The following is a 22845-nucleotide window of genomic DNA, read 5'->3' on the forward strand; positions in this document are numbered from 1 at the left end:
ACAAGGTACGATGATTTTTTTCTTCTCCACTTGCTAGTGTAGCTCTATTGGAATACTCGCTTTCAGCTGTTGACATTTGTCTTTAACAATCTCTTCTCTCCTTCTCAACCCTATATTTGATTCTCTTGACCCTAAACAATGGTCTTTTAGGGCACCTCAGTTTAAAGGCAGTTTGGAAAGTAATGGTGTTTTTTTAATTTTTTTTTTTTTAATGTTGTGTAAAGTTTTGGTAAGTTGGTGTTAAAAATAATTTTGAAAAAATAAAAAATATTATTTTAATATATTAAAAATAAATAACTACTACACTCCTAGATATTATTTTCTTAGATATTCTCTTAAAAAAATATATTTTTAACATTTGATTGGGCAAAACAAATCAACCACTCTAAACTTTCCAGACAAAACATAAGATTGGCATCCTAAACACTTCTCCAAAAGGATAGCGGCTGCTCTTCCTCCTTCCAAACTCCTTACCTAAACCAGGTAAGTTTCTTTCTACTTTTCTGTGTTTTTTTTTTTTTTTTTGGTGATAAATAAGTAGGCTCTCTATTTATATACTTTTCTTTCATTAGCTATCTATATGAAGTTATTTTTTATTTTATTCTTACTTATTAATCAGCCAGTTACATATATATATTCTCCTAGCTATACTTAGGTTAATTAAAATATCGTGTCTTCTTTTCTATTCATAAAAAAAAAAAAATTCATGTTTTAATTACATTTCCTATAGTTTGTGATTCTCAGTTACTTACCTTCTTCTATTTTTTGGAACGATCCCAACTTTCCTGTTTTTATTGATATATATATATCATTACTTTGGGTTTTAGGGATTGTTGACCTAACTGCTAATTCAATAAGGATTTTCTCTGAAATATTTTTGATAATTAACGTAGTTATGAATTCAGATCTTGGATCTATCTAGTCTAGCAATAAAAAAGAAGAGTGGAAAAATCCCAGAATAGCAAGATGGGGAGAGGGAAGATTGTGATACGCAGGATCGACAATTCGACAAGTAGGCAAGTTACTTTCTCCAAAAGAAGAAGTGGGCTGCTTAAGAAGGCTAAGGAGCTAGCAGTCCTTTGTGATGCGGAAGTTGGAGTAATTGTCTTCTCCAGCACAGGCAAGCTCTATGATCATGCAAACACTAGGTCAGACCTCTCTCTCTCTCCTCTCTCTATATATATTTTGGTGTATACAGTATGAATAAATATTTAGGTCATATGTATAGATGTAATTGCTCTTTCTCCTCCGACTTTTATCTCTTTTCCCCTCTTTCATATATATAATTTGTATTGCAAAACAAGTAGTTCCCATGTTCCGGTGATTAGAATTTTTTTATTTTTACATATATAAAAGTAGTACAGCTTCCAAAATATGGTTCTGAGAGATAGGATTAGTAGGTTTTTATTACATAAAATCAAGTTACGGCTTTGTGTTGCTAGCTAGGGCTTAATTTCCAGCCGCAAAGACCTTTCTCATATGCATGCATGTTATATATTACGACAGGCACCTTTCTCATCAGCGATTCTGAAGGTGATCGTCTGGTAATAGGCCTTGGTCAGTGCTCAGTTTATTTAGTTTTAGAATTAAGCAGCTTGCGCGCAGATGGTAATGGCTGCTTAGTTGGAGTCTGTAAGCACAAGGAGCTTATAGCATCTAGTTTGCACACCTAATTACCTAGCTAGGAAGGGAAATCCTTATTGGTGAGGCCAAACATAAGATAAAATCTGATTACCAGTATGGATAAGCATTGACTGGATAATATTGTAGCCGTAGTACTTATCATGTACGTTTTTAACACTTACTTTTTACATGTAACGTATATATTCACTTCAATTCTTACAAGATCATCAGTCTGTCAGATAAATCAATAGCAAGTTAGTGCAACTGTATTACAACAATTTTGCATTTCAAAAATATTTAAAAAAATTTTATTTTTTATTTTAAATTAATATTTTTTTTAATGTTTTCAAATATTTTGATATACTAATATTAAAAATAATTTTAAAAAAATAAAAAAATGTATTATTTTGATACATTTCCAAAAAACAAAAATCTTAAAAAGCAATATCACCGCACTTTCAAGCACCTTGCTTAAAATCATCTTTCACACCTTTTATGCTATAACAAGCTATCCAAAGATACTAATGCAAACTTCAAGATATGGGCAGACCATTAAGAGAATACATATATAACTATAACTAGTATTTAGTAAAATCATTCTGGATTTTTATTTAATTGTTTAAAATTTTCAGCCATAAATCAGGATTTGAATATAGTCTGAATGGTCTTTCTTCAAATTAACTAAATTAGTACTTTAAAATATATAAGATATATTGGTCTTGCAAGTCTCAATCCTCAATTAGATTTTACTTGAAGAGAATAAAAGCTAATATAATATAAAATTATTATTGAATTTTCTTAAATTTAGGCATTAAATGGTCTTTTAAGTATTTGTATTATCTATACATATAGAATATAGAATTCGAGGGAACATCTAGAAATTATTTTCCTTATATTATCTTGTGAAACATTGCATTCTCAATGAATCATGTATAGTATAATTCTACACAAAGTAGCCTTAGATTGCTAAAGATGAGACTCTAAATCGAGACCTAATCTCACATATATTCACAGTAGCTCTTTAAAGTTTGAATTTGCCTTGTTCTTTCTAATTTTTCACCCCTCTTTTTTTTTTTTCTGGAAAATTGTCCATCCATCCATATAGTATAAACTACATTATAGTTTTTTATGATTGTGTATGTATGAAATTATCGTTTACATGGACTATCTTGTAGTTGCTCCAATCTTTGATCTACTATAGTTAAATATATACCTAACAAAATAGTGTTTTCATCTTCTTTTTTTTAGTTTTTTAGTTTAATGTGGATGTCCGGGTCAGCTTGTGCATACCTCGACTAAAATAGTGTTTTCATCTTTGCTTTCCATGCATGCCTATATGCCTATAAACCCTAGTTTCACACTTGCTCGCTTCACTTGCTTTTGCAAGAGCACCACTAAATTACAAAATCATTAGTATTATTTGGGTATTTAGATTGCAGCTCTGTCTCCCTCTCCACCTCTCTTTTCTCCTGACCAGTACGCTACCGTCTCTATGTACTATTGCGACGTTAAGCAATAATCTTTTCATGCCAAGATAATTTATAAGCAACATAGAAGCTTCCTGGAAGAGTAATGTCCGCGTGCAATGTATGTCAGTGATCAGTAGAATCTAATAATAGTGAGAAAGCTTTGCAACGTGATTGAATAGTTATGTGCATGGTCTTTAGGGAGACCTAAAGTCATTGGGATTAGAGGCTTCTTTTGTTTTCACACCTGCCTTTCCTAACATGGCAGAAACAATACTCTTAGCAAGGCATGGCATTAGGTTTGTCAATAATTGCTATTGAAAACTTGCACCACGGCAAACAATCTTGATGATAATGAGGATTTCGAACCTTTTAGCCTGACTAGTGTTGAGGTATAGAATGAAGTTTTTACCTGAGCTCATAGGAATTAATCTACAGGCGAGGTTCAAAGGAAAAGGCATCGATCGATACCTATGTTGCGACTTGGGAATCAATTGATATGCACCTGTTACACACATTAACAGAAGCAATTAAACTCCTAAATAGTATACAAATTGCATGGGATTGAAAGTAATATGTAACCTCAATATAGTTTAGCCTAATGGTTAAGAAGGTACGTATAATCCTTTTCTTGACATTTCTAGATAATAAGTAATTTAAATATTTAGGATTTAGATCCTAAAAAAACTCTAAATAATAATCATATACCCATACACAAATTATTTGAAGTAATACCATTTGTTTTTTATGGAACAAATTTTATAAGTAATTAATGATGTAAAAAATATGATGATGATGATGACATGAGGTGATAGTAATTGTGGTAGTGGGGGTTGATGGTGGTGCTCACGGGGATAAAGATAAAGAAAATGTGGTGGTGCGGCGGGAGTGACAAAATTACTTGTACAATTAATGGATATCTAACAAAATCCTAGTAAGGATGAGCATGGAGGCATTTTCCTTTTTAATGCCCCTCACCTCTCATAAAGAACTCGAAACCAATTTATTTTTTAAAATTAATATTATTGTCGAGTTTACTTTTTAATTATTTATATTTAATAATGTATTAGATTTGAGATAAAATTCAATGTTTTATATGAGCTTAATATTTATTTTTGTATTGTGTATCAACTATCAAATATTGTATTGCAATTCAAGATACTATATTATTATTTTTAATTAATGAAAATCTTCAAATTTATCTCATATCCGATGAAAAAAAGTTTTTTTCCTTATCCGAAACGTGATCAATATAAGAAAGGAATGAAGAAAGTATTACCTGTCACTTTATCATTTTTAGTGCATGTTTGACGCTGTGTAACTTCTGTTTTTTAAAGTAATCTTCACTTAAAAAAGAATTGAATTAATGTGTTTTTAGATTTTTTTGATGATTTTAATGAGTTGGTTTAAAAGATTAAAAAAATATGGAAAAGAAATTATTTTAATACATTTTCAATTGAGAAATACTTTTAAAAAACATAATATACTGAATTACCAAATACGCAATTAATAATAAAGTAAAGGTTTTATGGTGGCAAGATGACAATGGTTGAGGTGGATGGTAACATGAGTGGAGTGTGAAACAATCCAAATAAATAAAGATAAATGCAAAAATAAGAGATGAGAAGGCTAGAGTTTCATTGATATTATATGATGTGATCACAATAATCTAAAGAAATAGGTTTAACCTAAATACAAAGAGATTATATATAGGCTAAACTGAAAAGAAAATAAAAAATATTATTTTACCCTTAATAAATAAAACAAAATAACCTTATATTTCTTAACATCTCCTCTCAAACTCACGATGCGGCAGCTATAAGCATTGAGAGTTTGCCAACAAGAAAAAAAATGGGAAACAGAATTCGACTTGGTAAGGAAATCTGTAATCTGTAAAGAAGAAGAAATAAAAGGCAAAGTAATGGTGTCATGCTTGAGATAATGACGAGTAAGATGACAATTGATCTCAATATATTTAGTTCATTCATGAAAATCTGAGTTGTGAGCAATTTGAATAGAACTTTAGTTGTTACAAAACAATATATAGGAGTGGGATGAGAAAATGAAACTCTCATATCTGCAAGTAACCAACATAACCAAACAATCTATTTAGTAATAGATGTCATAACACAATATTCTACTTTGGTTGAAAATTGAAAAACAATAAATTATTTATTGCTCTTCCAAGAAATAAGAGAATCACCTAAAAAATACAAAAACTAGTAACAAACTTGCGATCTGTGGGATCATTGTTATGATCAGCATCAGAATATGCACGCAGCTCCAAGAAAAAGGTGGATGGAAGTAAAATACTATGAAAGACTATACCCCGAAGATATCGCAAAATACAAAGAACAACTGTCCAATGAACGGTGGTAGGAGAAGCAACAAATTGACTAACAATATGAACAACATATGCAATATTTGGACGAGTAATAGTGAGATATATCAAGCTCTCAACAATAATACGGTATAAAGTAGGATCTGACAAAGATAAATCATCAAAAGAAGAATATTTTGTGTTAACCTCAATGAGAGTATCTATAGTCTTATTATTAGTAAATCTAGCTCGCTCAAGAACATCTGCAACATATTTCAACCTGTATTAGTGCATTTAACAAAAATAACAGAATCATGATTACTAGAAACAAATACAAAAAAAGAGATCACAATAAAAAAAAAATCTCAAACCAAGCACAAGGTGCTTGTTTGAGACTATATAACATTTTCTTAAGCTTGCAAACATACCCAAAGTCATGTGAAACACCAGGAGAGGGTGTCATATAAACTTCTTCTTGAAGATATTTATTAAAGAAGGTATTTTTAACATTAAGTTGAGAGATATGTCACTGACAAACCGAAGCTACTATAATAAAAGTACAAAACGTAGTTATTTTTTCAACAGGAGCAAATGTCTTATCATAATCCATATTATACTATTTAGAGTATCCTTTTGCAACCAACCTAGCTTTGTATCGCTAAATAGACCCATTAGAATTAGTCTTGATCTTATACACCCAACGATAACCAAGAACACTCTTACCAGAAGGTAAAGGAACCAAATTTCAAGTATTTATCTTATGCAAAGCAGAAAGTTCCTCATCCATAGCTTGTTGCCAAAGAGGATCAAGAATTCCTCTTTATAGGAAGAATGCTTAAAGAGACAATAAATAAAAGCTAAAAAAAACATAAAAGATGAAGAATAACAAAAATAGATAAAATTTAGTAACTTTATGGACTTAGGAATGCGTATGGATTAACGTCGAGGTGGATTCATAATCTTAAACGGAGCTTGAGAGACTATAGAAGAAAATGGTTTCATCTAAGGAAAGAAATTCATAAAATTTATTAGAGCTGTATTTCTCACCCAAATCACTCCTAAAATATTTGATAATAGTGGAATGTTGAGTTTTGACAGGAGCTCGAAAGACTGTATATATCTCAAAGAATTCAAAATTTTGTTTCATTAAATAAGCCCGATAATAATGAGTATGATCATCATCAATAAAAGAAACATAATATTGAGACCCTCTTTTATGGCAATATGAGAAGTACCTATACATCAGAATGAATCAAATCAAATGTAAAAGAAGAAACAAAAATACTTTAATTAAAAGTTAAAGCAGAAAATTTTGCAAGTTTACATCCATTACAATCATATATATCAAAAGTTTGTGAATTTCCTAAAGCTCTTATGGATACCATGAATCTCAAACGAGAAGATAAAACATGATCTAAACGAGAATATCATAAATAAAAACTAGAAGAAGGACTCAAATGAAAAGAAGATAAATTAAACTAATAGCAGCAGCAGTAACTAACGTTATAGTCCATTCTTCCTACGGCCTGTCCCAATTAGCTTCTAAGACTGCAGATCTTGCACACAACAAAAAGAAAAGGAAAAGATGACTAAATAATCACTAGAATCACATAACTGACTAACATAAGCAAGATTTAATGTGAGTTTTGGAATAATAAAAACATTAAGGTGAGGCAAGTGAGGTGTGACAACAGAGTCAACACTTGTTAAGGGCATGAGAGTGTCATCAGTAGTCATGACAAGAATAGAAGGTGAAGAGGACACAGAAGCAAAAGATGAAGAATATGGAGGCATATGATGTGAAGCACTAGAATTCAAGACCCATTCAGAATGTGACATACCTAAAGAACTATGAGGCAACCGACCTATAGGGAAAAAAATGGACATAACTTGTGGTTGTAAAGAGAGAAACTTTTGAAATTGCTTAGTCAGAGTACCAAGATCGGTGAAAGAACCTAATGAAACTATTGTTGTAGTATTGTGGTATGGTGGTTTATTGCCTGAAATGGTCTATGAACATTAGATTGTGACTAGTTGTCAGGCTTTCAAGCTTGGATTTGTTGTCTCAACTTGGGACAAAAAGCCTTCCAATGACCTTTATGCTTACAAAAACTACACTCATCAAAAGCAACCCTTGTGTAAGACTTATTTTAATTATTAGATAATGGCTTAAAAGGTACTGTTAGCATAGAAAGATTAGAAGTATAAAGAATTCTCTTTTCAGAATAAGATTGAAGACGTATTTCTTCAGCCAATAACTCACTGACAACTAAGTCAACAAAAGGTAGTGGAGAACGATGCAAAGTTGAACGTCTAATTCCTTCAAAATCACTATAAAGTGTCGTTAAAAACTGTATCAATTGTTGCTCCTCTCTACGAGTAATATAGGTACCATATGCCTTTAATTATGTTGATTCTACAAGAGCTAATTGATCCTAAAGATATGTCATAGCATAATAAAACTCCTGAATACTCATATTTTTTTGGTGAAGAGCTCGTATATCATTCTCTAATTGATACTGCTTTTCAAAATTTGATTGCGTAAATAACATTTGCAAATGATCTCAAACCTCTTTTGATGTCTTATACTTTATCAACTGTGTATCTATAGAATGCTCAACAGAATTGTTAATCCAAGTAATAATCTTTACATTGTTTGCTTCTCATGTATCTATCAAAGCAGTATAACTCTTATTGATATTTCTAGGTATCACAGAAGTTCCACTAATATATCCCCACGTTTTTTTACCCTTAAGAAAATTTCTCATTACATAACTCCAATATGAATAATTCTTTTCATCTAACCTCACACTCACAGACTGAAGTGAATCATCTTTTTTAGTAGCCATAATCAACAAATAAAGAAAAACAGAACATAAAAAAAGGAAAATGAAATATCAGATTACAGAAAGAACAAATATCTTCTCGAACTTATACGATCACTCCAAAAAACAAAATCAAGGCTCCACCTCGAACCCTGGTAGGGCGTGTTACCCCCTACAAAACCCCTAGCCTCGTTTCATGAAACCATACTCTGATACCATGTGAAACAATCCAAAGAAATAAAGAAAAATACAAAAATAAAAGAAGAGAATGTTAGAGTTTCATTGATATTGCATGATGTGGTCACAATAATATAAAAGAATAGGTTTAACTTAAATATAAAGAGATTATATATGGACTACACTGAAAATAAAATAAAAATATTATTTTACAGTTAATAAATAAAATAAAATAACTATATATTTCTTAATATGGAGTTAGGTGATAGAGGTGACATTGTGATGATGGTGGTAATAAAATGATGAGGGCTGACATGTTGAATGATATTTCAAGTTAATTATTGTTTCGAAAATATTTCATTATATAAAAAAAAAATCTAATGAACGTACCATGTTTATATTTTGATAACATATTTTATATTAATTGATCTATAAAAATATTTTACACAGAACAAATACAAAATAATTAGAAAAATATTTTCCGTGAAATATTTTAAGTACATAAAACGCCTCCTTAAGATGTAAAGGCATCTCTTATATATATATATATAATTACCACAGTATGTTTTTATTAGCGGCCGGTAAGGCATTTTAGTATAATTAACCCATATCTTGACTACGACCTATAGATTCAACACATAAAATATAATTTCAGATCCTGCCACACGTATCTCTCCTGGGAATACTTAATTATCCATACCATAGGAAAAATAAAGGATATATATATTTCATTTTCATTTTGAAGGGATTGCGATAGCTTAAAATAAACATCAATATGAAACTTTTTAATTAGAATCGAGATAGACAGAGAAGAATAATTAAAGGGTCTTTTCATTTGTACGTAGTTGTCAATGAATCTTAGCAGGAGTGACAATAGACAAGCCGACAATACGGTAATCGCAGTTGTCACCAAAGTGATGGTGGTGATAGCAGCAAGCACTCACCGCTGGCTGCGGTAGCGAACACTTGACCATGGTAACTTTGAGTTGCTCTGTTGGCTTGGATTGCTAGCGGCACTTTTGGTGTGGTTATTAGCTCACTATTGATAATCCATGGATGACAATGAGCTAGGTGGCCGCCGTGAAAATAGTGATAGGAGGTCGCAGTTTAGCTGGTGCAACCAGCCAATCATGGCAATGGCATGGTGGCCGTTAGGAAACGTTGGTGGCAGTGGCAGTCACCGGTTGATAATGTTGATAAAATCAGGTGCCATTGTTAAAATTACTCTTATTTCTAAAATTATGGTGAACAGTTGGAAATTTTAGATTATATTTATTAACAGAGAATTATTTTTCATTTTCATTGATTTTCAGTTTTCTGTTTTTTTAATGAAAAATCAAAAAACAGTATTAAATTTATTTCATTCAAATTAAAAAATATTATGAAAAAGTTATATAATTAACTTAAAAAAGAAGGATATATATTTATGTTAAATATACTAACTAAATATGAAAGTACAAAAAAAAAACCAATTTTAATCTTTTACACTAAGGCTATATTTGTTTCCCGGAATTCACTTTATAAGAAACTACTTTTCAAATTTTCCTGTGTTTGTTTGCCATTAGAAAAGTTGATCAACGAAAAACACTTTTCAGTCAAAGAAAAATTTAGCTTGGTTTCCAGGAAAGTGTTTTCCTGAAAAATTTGAGAAAAAAACATTTTCCGAAAGTTGTGAAAAATTTAAAAATATCATATTATTTGCTGATTATATCAAATTTGGTCCTCAAAATTTTGATTGTTATATATATTTTGTTTTGAATATTTATTTTTCAATTTCATCTCTTAAAATTTAATTTTTATAATTATTATTTGCTTTTCCCTTATTATTTTTTATTGAAATTTTTTATGTATCAAATTTGATCCTCATTCTTTTGATTGTTCCTTATTTTATTTGAAATAATTTATGAAATGTTAATTATTATTATTTTAATTTCTTCATCTTTTATTTTTTTATTTTTTAGATTTGATCTTTATTATTTTAATTATTATTTATTTTATTTGAGATAATTTATGAAATTATATTTTTTTTCAATTTCATTCTCATTCAACTTTTTAATTTGTAAGATTTGTTCCTCATTATTTTAATAAACTTGAGAAAAATAAAACATTAATAAATTATTTTCCAGCTCATTTTCCATGATATAACCAAACACTAGAAAGTGTTTTCCAATTTATTTTCCATTACACTACCAAACATAAGAAAATAATTCATTTTCTTGGAATTCACTTTTCTGGAATTCACTTTTCAAAAAGAAACTATTTTCCAGCAAACAAACGAGCCTAAAAGTTATTTGTATATAAAAGAAAAAATATATATATTGTTTATGTTTTTTTATTTATAAAAACAGTGCAAAACTATGAACAACCTCTAGATTTATACTAAGAATTAAATTCATTACACTGAAAAAAAATATTGCATTTAAATAGAAAACAACAGTTATCTTCTTTTTTCTACTTGTCTTTTAAAAAAAACACTATAGTTTTACCTGTTTACGAGCAACCCTTGGTTTCTTAAAAATAAAAATAAAAAATAAAAACATCGTGTTATTTGAAAATATATCAAAATAATATTATTTTATTTTTAAAAAATTTATTTTTTATATCAAAATAGTCTTAAATACAAAAAATAATTTTATATTTTTATGAAAACACTTTTCTTCTACCTCAAAAACAAATAATCAAGGGCAATTCTCTTTGCTTGTAACCGCGACCAGTGTCAAAGCAAAGGATCAGAAAAAAGGATTAGATAGAGGACAAGGAGGCGAACAAGGCGCACCTGCAGTTTCATTGTCTCGCTTGCGGTAAACTGTAGCCATTCAAACACGACCAGAGTTAAGGAGACAGTATTTCCACTTCACATGCGAATCAGAAAAAGGCATTGATAGAGGAGAGGCATCAGTTAGCTATAGATGTGGTTGAATTTTCTTTCAATTGAGAGCATTTGTCCTGCTTTTGCTTTTAAATTACACCTGACTAGTATCATTACTTACTTCGAAGTTGCATCGCCATAAAGAAGAAACCCTGATTTCTCTGAACCCCCTGCTCTGATTCAGTATGAAGTCCATCATTGAACGCTACAGCAAACAAAAAGAGGAGTGCCAGCCACTGTTAAATCCTGCTTCAGAAGTGAAGGTATGCACTCAACAAACACTTATATTTGCTTTGCGAGATTTACAGCATGCATTGAGGCATATCCACTCAAGTGATTGCATTTTTACTCGAGGGGAGTTGTCAATGGCTCTAGGGCCACTCTGAAAAAGCATCTAGATTTATAAGCAGCTTCATGGTTTTTCATCGCTCCCACGTTTGAACCTGCCTTTGACTAAAAAAAAGAATGCTAAAAACTTGGCATCAACGGACAACAAAGCAGCTGGTTCCACAAATATAGCATTGTCTGCCAGATGTTACAGATTTGGATCAATGCACACATCATTCACAAACATTGAATAGATTAAAATAATTGTGTTTCAAGGAGATAGCTCTATGGATAAACATCAAGCGACATCATTATGGTTCCAAGTCATTTATAATAAAGAAGCATGCAAGAGCTGCGACTCTAAACTATCATTCATATCATGCATGATGATCACCAACCAATTGTCACTGGGTTCTCGTCAAAAACTTCCAGCCCTATACAGTAGCCCAGTTCATTGTCAGATTCAGCCTTCTCTCTGTCAATCCACTCGTCTTCGCCTAAGACTGACAACTAAGTGTTTTTCCTGACCAACAAGTTTCCCAACACTCTTCCCTTTTATAAGACAAGTAGAACACAAAGTAGAAATGATACAATACAAGAACCAATCTCAACATTTCATTAACTCAAAAGGATATACACAAGTCTGTCTGTGCATGCGCTATGCACAATGATTTTCTATTATGCCAAGCCATGTTCAATTTAATTTTATCCTGCAACCAAACACAATAGTAACGTCGCCATACAGGAACATTTACAATATTCATAAACAAAATTCCTCTGTGCAAAACTGAATACACGACCATCTCATTAAGTGTTCTCTGTAGACTGTAGCATGAACATGCAGATTTATAAGGCAATCACTTCTTCAAGCAGCTCTCATCAATTCTATTCTACTCCAAATTATTGCTTGTTATGTGATGTGCTTCATTTTCTGCTCCTAGTTGTGGAAAAGGGAGGCAGCAAGCTTGGGGAAGGAACTGCAGTGCTTGAAAGAATATCATCGGTAAAGTTAATTATCACTGAATATTCTCAATAGAGGATCTCAACAACACGTCACCGTTGGCCTTAAAATAATGGTGTAGGCTGTGTGGTTAAAAAAATTTACGGCCATGTTATGTTTCACATCATCGATCGCGGTTGTAGCCACATATGCCACGAGAAAAACTAATAGATTTATGCATCCATGGACAAGTTTTCTTTCTAACACTATATTCATGGACAAGTATAAAACTCCGGCACCATACCTAACATTTGCCTTGAGATGTTGCAGGCAATTGATGGGAGAAGAACTGTCTGGTTTGAGCATCAAAGATCTAGAAAATCTAGAAAACCAGCTGGAGAAGAGTATGAAAGGTGTTCGAATTAAAAAGGTAAACCTATACTGATCTCAAGATCACTTTTTGTACATGTATGCAGCATGCAGTTGATGCTAATGCAGCCTTTTTTTGCACACAGGAACAAATTTTAACTGATGAAATTAAAGAGATGAGCCAAAAGGTTTTCTGGACTATTGCCTTCAATATTTCCCAAATTGATTGTGGAGACATTCTCATGCTCACTGGCTTTGATTGGCTTCATTGCAGGGTAATCTAATTTATCAAGAAAACCTAGAACTGCATAAGAAGGTTGACCTCATCGGTCAAGAAAATGCAGAATTGCGTAAGGTACTAGTCTTGGCAACACATGTATCACTAAGAAATTTTATCCATCTCCCATTCAACTCTGAACTTCACTTTTTACCACGAAATAAGGAACCTACAAAGAATTTATACACACATTCTTCATAGAATGCACTCCCTCCTACAATCAGGTAGCTCTTACACAACAAATCTAGAATTCAAGTCTAGTGTATGGGAACCATACCTATATAGCAGTGAGCTAAAAGGCCTGTGGAACCTGAACTTGAGATTTTAGAAAGTGAACATTCATCAACATGCTAAAAGCCTAAATTAGAAGTTTCTTATCCCAGGTTTATGGAGAACGGAATGTGGATGAAGCAAACAGAGCTTCCCGGCCACCCTACACGGTAGAAAATGGATATGACTTGCATGCCCCAATCCGTCTCCAATTGAGCCAGCCCCAGCCTCAGCCTCACAACAGTGAAGCACCAGCAAGCTCAATGAAACTGGGGTAAGTTCTCTTCACAATATGAGAAATTGTATACTAATCTTTATCAGAGCAATTGACTTAACAAAAAATCTGATGACATTCTTTTCAAAATTTGCAAAAGGTTGCAACTCCAATATTAAAGCAGTTGACAACTGTGGATGTTTATCACTTATCAGTCATCATCCACCACACAGATCCAAGCTTAACAATGAGATCTCAAGCATCATGTGAAAGATGCTCGGCAGCAGGACCATCCTATTTGGTATGATATGTTTAATACTAAGTTTAGAGGTTGGTGTAAATAATTGCCAGACCAGCTATCCATATCAAATATGCAATAATGAAAAGCTCAATGTGAGCCAGGTGTTAATAGATGTCTAAAAAATTTAAATGTGCTCAATGGAAATGAACTGCTAAATGAAATGTGGTATCTATATATGCTTTTCTTAGAGAGAGAGATTCGTAAAAATCTAAGTGAAAGACTTGTGCGTTTGTTGATCATTATTTGATTGGAAGTTCTGATCTCTATGCTCTTTTCTGTAATAGTATACATTCTTCAATTCTTTAAATGGAAATTCATGAAAGAAGACAATGAATAAGAGTTTACAAAATAATAACAATTGACCTAATCGTACAAGATACCAATTTCCAATGGGATAAAGTATAGTTACCAAATCAGAAAGCTTGATTTATAGTTAACAATACATAATCCTTGTAGTAAAACTGATGGGGACAACATACCCGAGACATGGTTCACATGTTTGTATGATCTATGATAATGGAGGATAGTCCAACCCTTATGTTATTTGATTTTATTTAGGTTTATTTATTTATTTAATTATTGTTAGGTAGCATTTATATCCTATCTTTCTTTAGCTTTATCTTCTTAGCTTCTTCTTTTCTCTCTTCTTTAACTTTAAATCTATTTTGTCCCGCATCAACTTTGGTATCAGAGTACAGACTTTTAATTGTATTTACAGATAATCAATCTCTTAGAGCTTGTGAAAATCCTTAAAATTCAACATAGTTCCTAAACCCTAGAAACTGTGTAGAATCATTATCAACGATTGAAAAAAAAATTAATCTTTCTATTTACAACCCGGATTTGGAAAAAAAAATAATCTTTTTGTTTTATAACCCAGTTCTGAAAAAAAAAAAAAAAACCCCTCGTGTAGCCACGCCAGCAGCACACGTTCACGCCAGCAGCACACGGCCACGTCAGCGTCGAACTGCCACGTCAGCGTCGCACTGCCACATCAGCGTCGTATTGCCACATCAACAGCATCACCATGTCAACCGCACACTGCCACATCAGTAGCGCATTGCCACGTCATCACCACATCAGCAGCGCATTGCCACGTCATCACCACATCAGCAGCGCATTGCCACCCAATGCCATGTCAGCAGCAGTAGCTTCCAGCATCTTCCCAACAGTAAATCACTTTACCTTTTGATATATCGAATTTTATTGTGGCATTACACTTATTATTCAAATTATCATTGATTACTTATGTGCCTAAAAAATAATACCTTCCTTGCATTACACCCTAATTTATTTGCTCACTTTATAAATTGCCATTCAAATTTTGTCATTGGTCTTTTTTATTATCATTGATAGCTCAATCCTTGTGTTATTGGATTTTATTTGGGTTTATTTATTGGGCTTAATTTCATTATTGTTTTATTTAGGTTTATTTATTAGGCTTGGTCTAGTTATTGTATTATTTGTTCTAGTTAAGGTTTTAGTATTTATATTCTATTTTTCTAAATGTCAAACAAGTTGTTGATGAATTGAATAAAAATTGCATAGTTCGAGATTTTTCCCCGTTCTTCTCTTCTTCTGCTTTTTCTTCTCTTTCCTTGGTTTTTTCTTCGTAGCTGCTTCTTTTCTCTCTTCTTTAGTTTTAAATCTCTTTTGTCCCATATCAAAAACACAACAAAACCTAATGATAAAAGAAATAAAACCTAGGCAATAAGGGAAAAGGTGCTTAACAATGCCACAAATTTATATTCTCTATCATGGATTTTGTCAGCTATGAATAAATACTTAATTGAACATCATGTCACAGTTTGTGCAGTAATATTGTAAAAGAAAGAAAAACTCACTATCTTGAGAATATAAGTTATAAATCTGAAACCGTCTGAAGAATGCTTTGTAGAATTGATGTTCGTACCTTATTTCCCTTTTCCAGGTCTAGCATAGAACTCGGCAGACAAGCTCTAAGCAGACAGGACTCCTCGGTAAATGCAGTGGACAAAATCCAATACCTGAAGTTCAACACCAGTCAGGATCCTTTAAAGTACAAGGAAGAGAATATAAAAGCATTTTGCCTGTGAACGCTTAAAGGAATTCAGTAAATAAAGGGCAGTGCATCTACCATGTCGTTCAAAGATTTTTCAGCCTGTCGTTGAGCTGCTATTATACAAAGCAATAAAAGTCTTTTCTTTTTTAGTTAAACTTGGGTTGCCTAAAATAACAAATAGATAATCCTCATCTACAGCAGCTTCTAAGAGTGTAATTTGCCATTTGTAGGCAGACCTTTCCAAGTCTCCGGTAATTCTTAACACAGATTAAAAATTACCTCTCAGAAATGGTCCATCAATATATTATGGGAAGCCAGCAATAGATTCTCCACTTCAGAAGTGACATTCCAATTTATTAAGCGTGTTCCATCAAACTTCAAAACACGAGAAAACAAGCGGTGAGAATTAATAGTGACAGAAGCAAGTAATGAAAACCATAGCAACACAACGGTAAAGGACATTCAGATGTACATTAGTAGAAAAATTAGAGCACTAGCAAGTACAACCACTGTTGGCATGCTTGCAAAGCATCACATACACATGCTGATGCATCTGTCAATATACATGCTTCGACAAACCTATGCTTTACTCACATTTGTCTACATGCATTAAACAAAGGACATGTGAGGGAGAATTTTCATGGAACTGGTATCGTTTTGATATAGATTTTCAGATTAAAACTAAAAACACTGATAAAAAGTAAAACTTACACTTATCTGTGTTTCCAACATCAACTGAGCTACCTTTTCAATAACCAATATATTTGTACTTCCATTCATAATAAAAAGATGAACTGAAAAGATTAAAATGATTATTCTTTTAAATTACATGTGTGTGTGACCAGTCTCTCTTTGAGCCTCTGTTCTGTTAAAGGTTTTATGATTTTAACCTGGTCTTAACTAGTGACTATATAAACCTACTACCTCGTATAATGATGCAACTATGAAAAAAAGGGAGATTTACTTCTAGGGAATTTTTTAATTTCTGCAACTTAAAGATTCCTCAGTGAGGCCCCTGGCAACACATGATGGAGAGGAATTTCTTTTAGTCTGTTAAGTTTGGTCAAAAGTGATTTTGGGCCTAAATTAACTTCTATTTAGGTAATCATGTCATAAGTTTGTGTATTTCAACAACATCAGCAAAATCTAAACCTTTTATGGACTAAAGTGGTTTTAATCTAGAGAAATTACCCGTTCACATATTCCATAAAGTTATTTTATCCAATATCTGAATCAGCACCTCTGCAACCCATGCCCATTTGTAGGCAATTTCCCTTGAGTAAGATGGCTCTCTGCAGTTAGGACCACTAGACTAACATAAGCAAATGTTAACAGTGCATGTGCCTACTATCAGACAACTAATTCATGAAAAACTTAAAGACTATGACTGATTAGGAAGTAATGTGTCATAAAGCCAGTGGCAGAAAGGTTCTTAAATCCATCTGTTAAACTGAGTAGATGGATGAGCAACTCATCAAACCATGTATTCTTACATTAACTTATAAAGAAGTACATTGTTTTAGACACACATGAGTTTGATATTTAATTTAGAGACACATGAGTTGGAAATTTAATATTTACTATACTTTTCTGAAGATTATGTAGAGGTTTGCCAGAAAGTAGTTGCACATAGCAAAATCAATCACCACGTCTCCTGAATAAAAGCATATCTTGTTAACCAATAATGGGAAGCTAGTAGCATGCCCTGAACTAGTTTCTAGAAACATAAATGGACATCACCATAAGCAAGAAAATAAAACTGAGACCAGCGAAAATAGAAATCATGAAATAGAGGTACCAAATTCTAACTTTGAAGTGATATTGGCCTCTACATAAGGTATAAAACATCTACTAAATGGGTGGTTTGATAACTCAGGAACAAATTTGTCCTTAAGCATTGAAAGAAAAAGCAATTGTTAGGTTGAGCAGAAAAAATAAAGAAAAGAAAGAAAACTCTACCTTTACTACAACATGAAGGGGGAAATGACACAGTAAGCCTACTGCAAATTGAGTTTTAGATATAAAATCAGAAGCAAGAAATCAAATTCCATTGTGTTGGAATGGAGCAAGTGGTGATACAAATGAATTGTCCCCAATAAAAATTTATCTTTCAATTGAGAAATCACCCATTAAAATGAATCCTGAAATCTCCTTTCTGTACTTTCTGGATACTAAAAGATCCATTAAAAGGATAGAGAAAGTAACACGAACTTGGACATGGCAGCACCCAGAATCATCTATACCTACAACTTCAAACACCATCTACAGTTATTCAGCATACTGATGACCAAACCTAATTAAAGAATCTGTGTATTCAATCAGCAAAAAGCTTTGCATTCACCTCGTAATGTTTGCGTGTTTGTTCTACAGAGCCACCTAGAAACACATAATTAATGTTAATTTTGACTAGCATTTCCTTTTGCCCTTTACATTGGATGTCATGTTCATTGAAGATAAACTTTAATCTTCACTAGAAGTATAGTGTGCAATATCTCTTCCAATACATTATTTGCAAGAGAATCCGGGCTCAATATAAGGGACCAAGGGCACAGGTTAACAGTCACTGTCAAGGCAGTTTCACATTAATAAACAGTTTCTGTAACTTCATGACAATAACACAGTACACAACATAATTGTCCAGTGTGCAATCTCAAGCAAACTAGTAATAAGTAATAACCACCAATTAAAGAAGGCAGAAAAAAAAATACAACAGATCTCTCTTTTTTTTAGCCTAATCAAAAAATAGAAAAACATCCACGATGCAGTTTCTTATAGCACACGATTCATTCATTAGGCAATTAGTCATCGCAAGAATTAAAAAATAAAAAAAGAAGAAAGCAAATCCCTGCTCAAACTCCCCATTACACAACAAATCAAAGCATGAAGTAGAAGGGCCAAATCCCCCTCGTTTTCTGCCATATTCATTTTCTTCTATTAATTTCTCGACCACGTATTGAATCTCAAACTAAATCAACCAAGCTTTAATACCAATAGTTGCGATTGCATCCAAGCCGATTGGTTATCCCCACTACCACTTGTTCATGTAGTCAGGATTGCATGGAAACCAGTTACCGGGCATGACAATTTAATGGAAAATTCAAAATAGAGAAACTCAATCCCAAAATTTTTAAGCGGTTTCGCAAATCCCGTAAGCAAGAAAAAAAGATAAAAAGAAAAGAAACTCTTAACTATTAGGGATAAATACAGCACGGCCATTGAGTATGATTTTCAAACTCAATCCCAAAACTCAATTACACCCACTCACATAACCTAAGGAAACCCCTCTCGCACCATTGTGTTAATTATTAAGTTAAATTCTTACATTTATAGAGTTCCCGAAACCACTACGTTGTAACAATTCTTTTCTACAACAAAGGAAAAGGAACCCTAGACCACGTCACACAAAGAAAAAACAGCCATCCAAGAAAACCTAGAAAACCAAAAACCATATAGAATCGCTAGATAGACTATAAATTTGATGCAGGAAATCAACGAACACGTCAATATAAAGTCAGGCAACAATATCCCATCACACACGCAAAATAAAAGAAGAGGAAGAAGAAGAAGTTACAGTAACAAAATATTACTGAAATGTGTATGTGCATAGTTCTAGTAGGATTGCTCATTTACCGACAAAAATCAAATCCGCTGCAAAAAATTGAAAGTAACTAACCAGCCAGCAAATGCTAAAAAAAAAAAAAAAAAAAAAAAAAAAAACTGAAAATAACATGAGAGTGAAGGCTCTTTAATAGCTAAGGAAGTTCACGTACTTAATCAGTAGGGGAGAGAAAACGAAGAAGATGGAGAGTAACAGAGAAGAGGGAGGGATCTGATTATTATTCCCTGGAAGTAAAATGGAAGAATGGCGTAACTGTTTATGTTGTTGGAGATGGATATAAAAAGCTACAGTTTGTGTACGTGGACGGGAGAGAGAAGAAAATATCTCAGCCAACTTCCATGTTTTGAGAGGTTTTTTTAATAAAAAAGTACATTTGGGATTGAGAGTGCACTTGGACTGGTTTCTGCCTCTCTTGTTTTCTTTTTTCTTTTCTTTTTTTCTTTTTTTTTTTTAATATGAGTGATTATTGGATAACAAATCTAAGAACTAACCAAAAGCAAAAATTGATTGATTTGTCTTTTAATGGGCCGAGTATATGAGATGATTGAGCCCACCTATTTGACAGTTCGGCGTTAAGCTTGACACAAGCTTTGAGCCACTCGCGGCCCACCAGGAGTTAATAAACTCACAAGGTTTTCAAAAAACAAATCCTCCTGAAGTGATGAAAATCTGTTTTCTGAATTGTTGAATGACGATAATCTCAAAGGGTTGGTGTTATGGTTTCTAAGATTTATTTATTTTTATTTTGTGCCCACGTCAAGAAAGCTTATTCGATTTATTTAAATATAACAGATTGACATGAAAAATATGTCATTAAAATCGTATAAGAAAATCGATATTCATTTATACTTGTAGAGGTGATCATTTTTTGTTCGATTTGGTTTTTATAAAAAAAAATAACCAAATTAAATTTAAAAAACAAACTGAAACCGGTTCAAACCGACCAGTTCGGTTCGGTTCAGTTTTTTATGACAAAAACCTGTTCAAACCGGTTTGGCTTGGTTTTTCGGTTTGGCTCAGTTTGGGTTCGGTTCGGTTTTTTCAGTTTTATGCTTATAAAATCAAAACCAAACCGAACCAGTCGGTTTTTTCCAAAATTTTAATCGGTTTTTTTTCACAGTTCAATTTTTTTAGTTATTTTTTTTCTAGTTTTTTCGATTTAATCAGTTTTTTAGTTTTTTTGCTCACCCCCTAGACACTTGTTCTAAGTTAAAGATACTTTTGTTAAAATAATTAAGATGAAACACAAAAAGGAGGCTAGAATTCTGAATGATCTGTATATTATGAGTGCTTAGTCTTAACCTAAATACAAATAAAATATATATAGGTTAAACTGAAAGTACTATTCTACCCTTACTAAATAAGACTACATAAATATTATTTAACATCTCTCCTCAAACTCACGATGCGGTAACTACAAGCATCGAGAGTTTGCCAACCAGAAAATGAAACCGAGAGATGGAATGCGCCTTGGTAAAGAAATCTGCAATCTGCAAGAAAGAAGGAACAAAAGGTAAAGCAATGGTGCCATGCTTGAGATGATGACGAGTAAGATGACAATCGATCTCAATGTGTTTAGTTCGCTCATGAAAAACTGAGTTGTGAGTAATTTGAATAGAACTCCCATATTAGCAAGTAACCAACTTAACCAAACAATCTCTTTGGTAGTAGATGTCATGGCACGATATTCTGCTTCGGTGGATGATTGAGAAACAATAGATTGTTTCTTGCTCTTCCAAGAAATAAGAGAATCACCTAAAAAGATACAGAACCCGGTAACAGACTTGCGATCTGTGGGATCACTACCATGATCAACATCACAGTATGCACGCAACTCCAAGGAAGAGGTGGATGAAAGTAAAAGACTCTGAAAAACTGTACCCCGAAGATATCGCAAAATACGAAGAACAGCTGCCCGGTGAACAGTAGTAGGAGAAGCAACAAACTGACTAACAAAATGAACAGCATATGCAATATCTGGACGAGTAATGGTAAGATATACCAAACTCCCAACAATAGTGCGGTATAAAGTAGGATTTATCAAAGCTAAACCATCAGAAGAAGAGTACCTCGCGTTAACTTCAATAGGAGTATCTACAGTCTTGTTATTAGTAAGTCTAGCCCGCTCAAGAATATTTGTAACATATTTCGACTGAGAAAAAAGGTAACCTCTAGGTGAGTATGCTACCTCAATACCCAGGAAATATTGAAGATAACCCAAATCCTTCATTTCAAATCGTCTAGCCAACTCTGTCTTCAAGACTGAAATACCATCAATGTCATCACCAGTAATAATCATGTCATCAACATATAAAGACATAATGATATGACCTGCATCAGTGCACTTAATAAAAAGAGCATAATCATGACTGCTAGAAACAAAGCCAAGAGACGAGATCATAATAGAGAATTTCTTAAACCAAGCACGGGGTGTTTGTTTGAGACCATATAATGATTTCTTAAGCTTACAAACATATCCAGAGTCATGTGAAATACCAGGAGGGAGAGCTATATAAATTTCTTCTTGAAGATCTCCATTCAAGAAGGCATTTTTAACATCAAGTTGAGAAATATGCCACTGACGAATCGAAGCTACGGCAATAAGAGTACGAATAGTAGTCATTTTTACAACCGGGGCAAATGTCTCCTCATAGTCCATACCATACTGTTGAGAGTATCCTTTTGCAACCAGCCTAGCTTTGTATCGCTCAATAGACTCATCAGAATTAGTCTTGATCTTATACACCCAACGACAACCAACAACACTCTTACCAGGAGGTAGAGGAACCAGATCCCAAGTATTTGTCTTATGCAAAGTAGAAAGTTCCTCATCCATAGTTTGCTGCCAAAGCGGATCAAGAATTGCCCCTTTATAGAAAGAGGGCTCAAAGAGACAATGAATAGAAGCTAAAAAGAAAGTAAATGATGAAGAATAACAAGAATAAGCAAAATCTAGTAGTTTTGTGGACTTACGAATGTGGATGGACTGACGTGGATGTGGATCCACAATCTCAGATGAAGCTTGAGGGGCTGTAGATGAGAATGGAGCTTCAGGTGTGCCAGAGAGTAAAGTACCAGTACCTGCAGAGTTATGAGTACAAATTGATCGAACATGGGAAGAGGTATCATTACCAGAATCCTCAGAAAAGGGATCTATATGAATAAGATCAGTTTTAGTTAGGCTATGAGTATAGGATGGAATAGAAA

The 22845-nt window shown here is 32.9% G+C and overlaps 1 protein-coding gene and 1 long non-coding RNA gene across 16 annotated transcripts; one reads left to right on the top strand and one right to left on the bottom strand.

Annotated features, from left to right (window-relative positions):
- Positions 1-350: 350 nt before the first annotated feature.
- On the top strand, positions 351-14086 carry LOC112324606 (MADS-box transcription factor 23). 3 transcript variants are annotated; one of them, XM_052455086.1, is made up of 9 exons: positions 351-483; positions 906-1148; positions 11465-11543; positions 12549-12610; positions 12878-12977; positions 13063-13104; positions 13191-13271; positions 13577-13737; positions 13838-14086. In XM_052455086.1, the coding sequence occupies exons 2-9, from the start codon at positions 967-969 to the stop codon at positions 13854-13856; spliced, it is 726 nt and encodes a 241-aa protein (XP_052311046.1). In that variant the 5' UTR covers positions 351-483; positions 906-966; the 3' UTR covers positions 13857-14086. The 3 variants fall into 3 exon arrangements, with proteins under 3 accessions (XP_052311046.1, XP_024444001.2, XP_052311049.1); XM_024588233.2 differs by having other exon boundaries at positions 370-483; positions 894-1148; XM_052455089.1 differs by lacking the exons at positions 11465-11543; positions 12549-12610 and having other exon boundaries at positions 370-483; positions 894-1148.
- Positions 12201-20042, bottom strand: LOC112324608 (uncharacterized). 13 transcript variants are annotated; one of them, XR_002978547.2, is made up of 4 exons: positions 19790-20042; positions 17211-18582; positions 16299-16394; positions 12201-15984 (listed from the first exon to the last, which is right to left on the bottom strand). It is a non-coding gene; the product is annotated as an uncharacterized LOC112324608 (long non-coding RNA). The 13 variants fall into 13 exon arrangements; XR_008059857.1 differs by lacking the exon at positions 19790-20042 and having other exon boundaries at positions 17211-18262; positions 18361-19643; XR_002978548.2 differs by lacking the exon at positions 19790-20042 and having other exon boundaries at positions 17211-18268; positions 18361-19643.
- Between the last annotated feature and the right edge of the window lie 2803 nt (positions 20043-22845).

This window comes from Populus trichocarpa, chromosome 1 (genome assembly GCF_000002775.5).
Source record: "Populus trichocarpa isolate Nisqually-1 chromosome 1, P.trichocarpa_v4.1, whole genome shotgun sequence".
Classification (NCBI taxonomy): Eukaryota; Viridiplantae; Streptophyta; class Magnoliopsida; order Malpighiales; family Salicaceae; genus Populus; species Populus trichocarpa.

Coding starts and splice junctions, on each gene's coding strand:
- LOC112324606 (XM_052455086.1), top strand. CDS start 967: ATGGGGAGAGGGAAGATTGTGATACGCAGGATCGACAATTCGACAAGT. Junction 11,544..12,548: donor ATCCTGCTTCAGAAGTGAAG/GTATGCACTCAA, acceptor TTCTGCTCCTAG/TTGTGGAAAAGGGAGGCAGC. Junction 12,978..13,062: donor AAGGTGTTCGAATTAAAAAG/GTAAACCTATAC, acceptor TTTTGCACACAG/GAACAAATTTTAACTGATGA.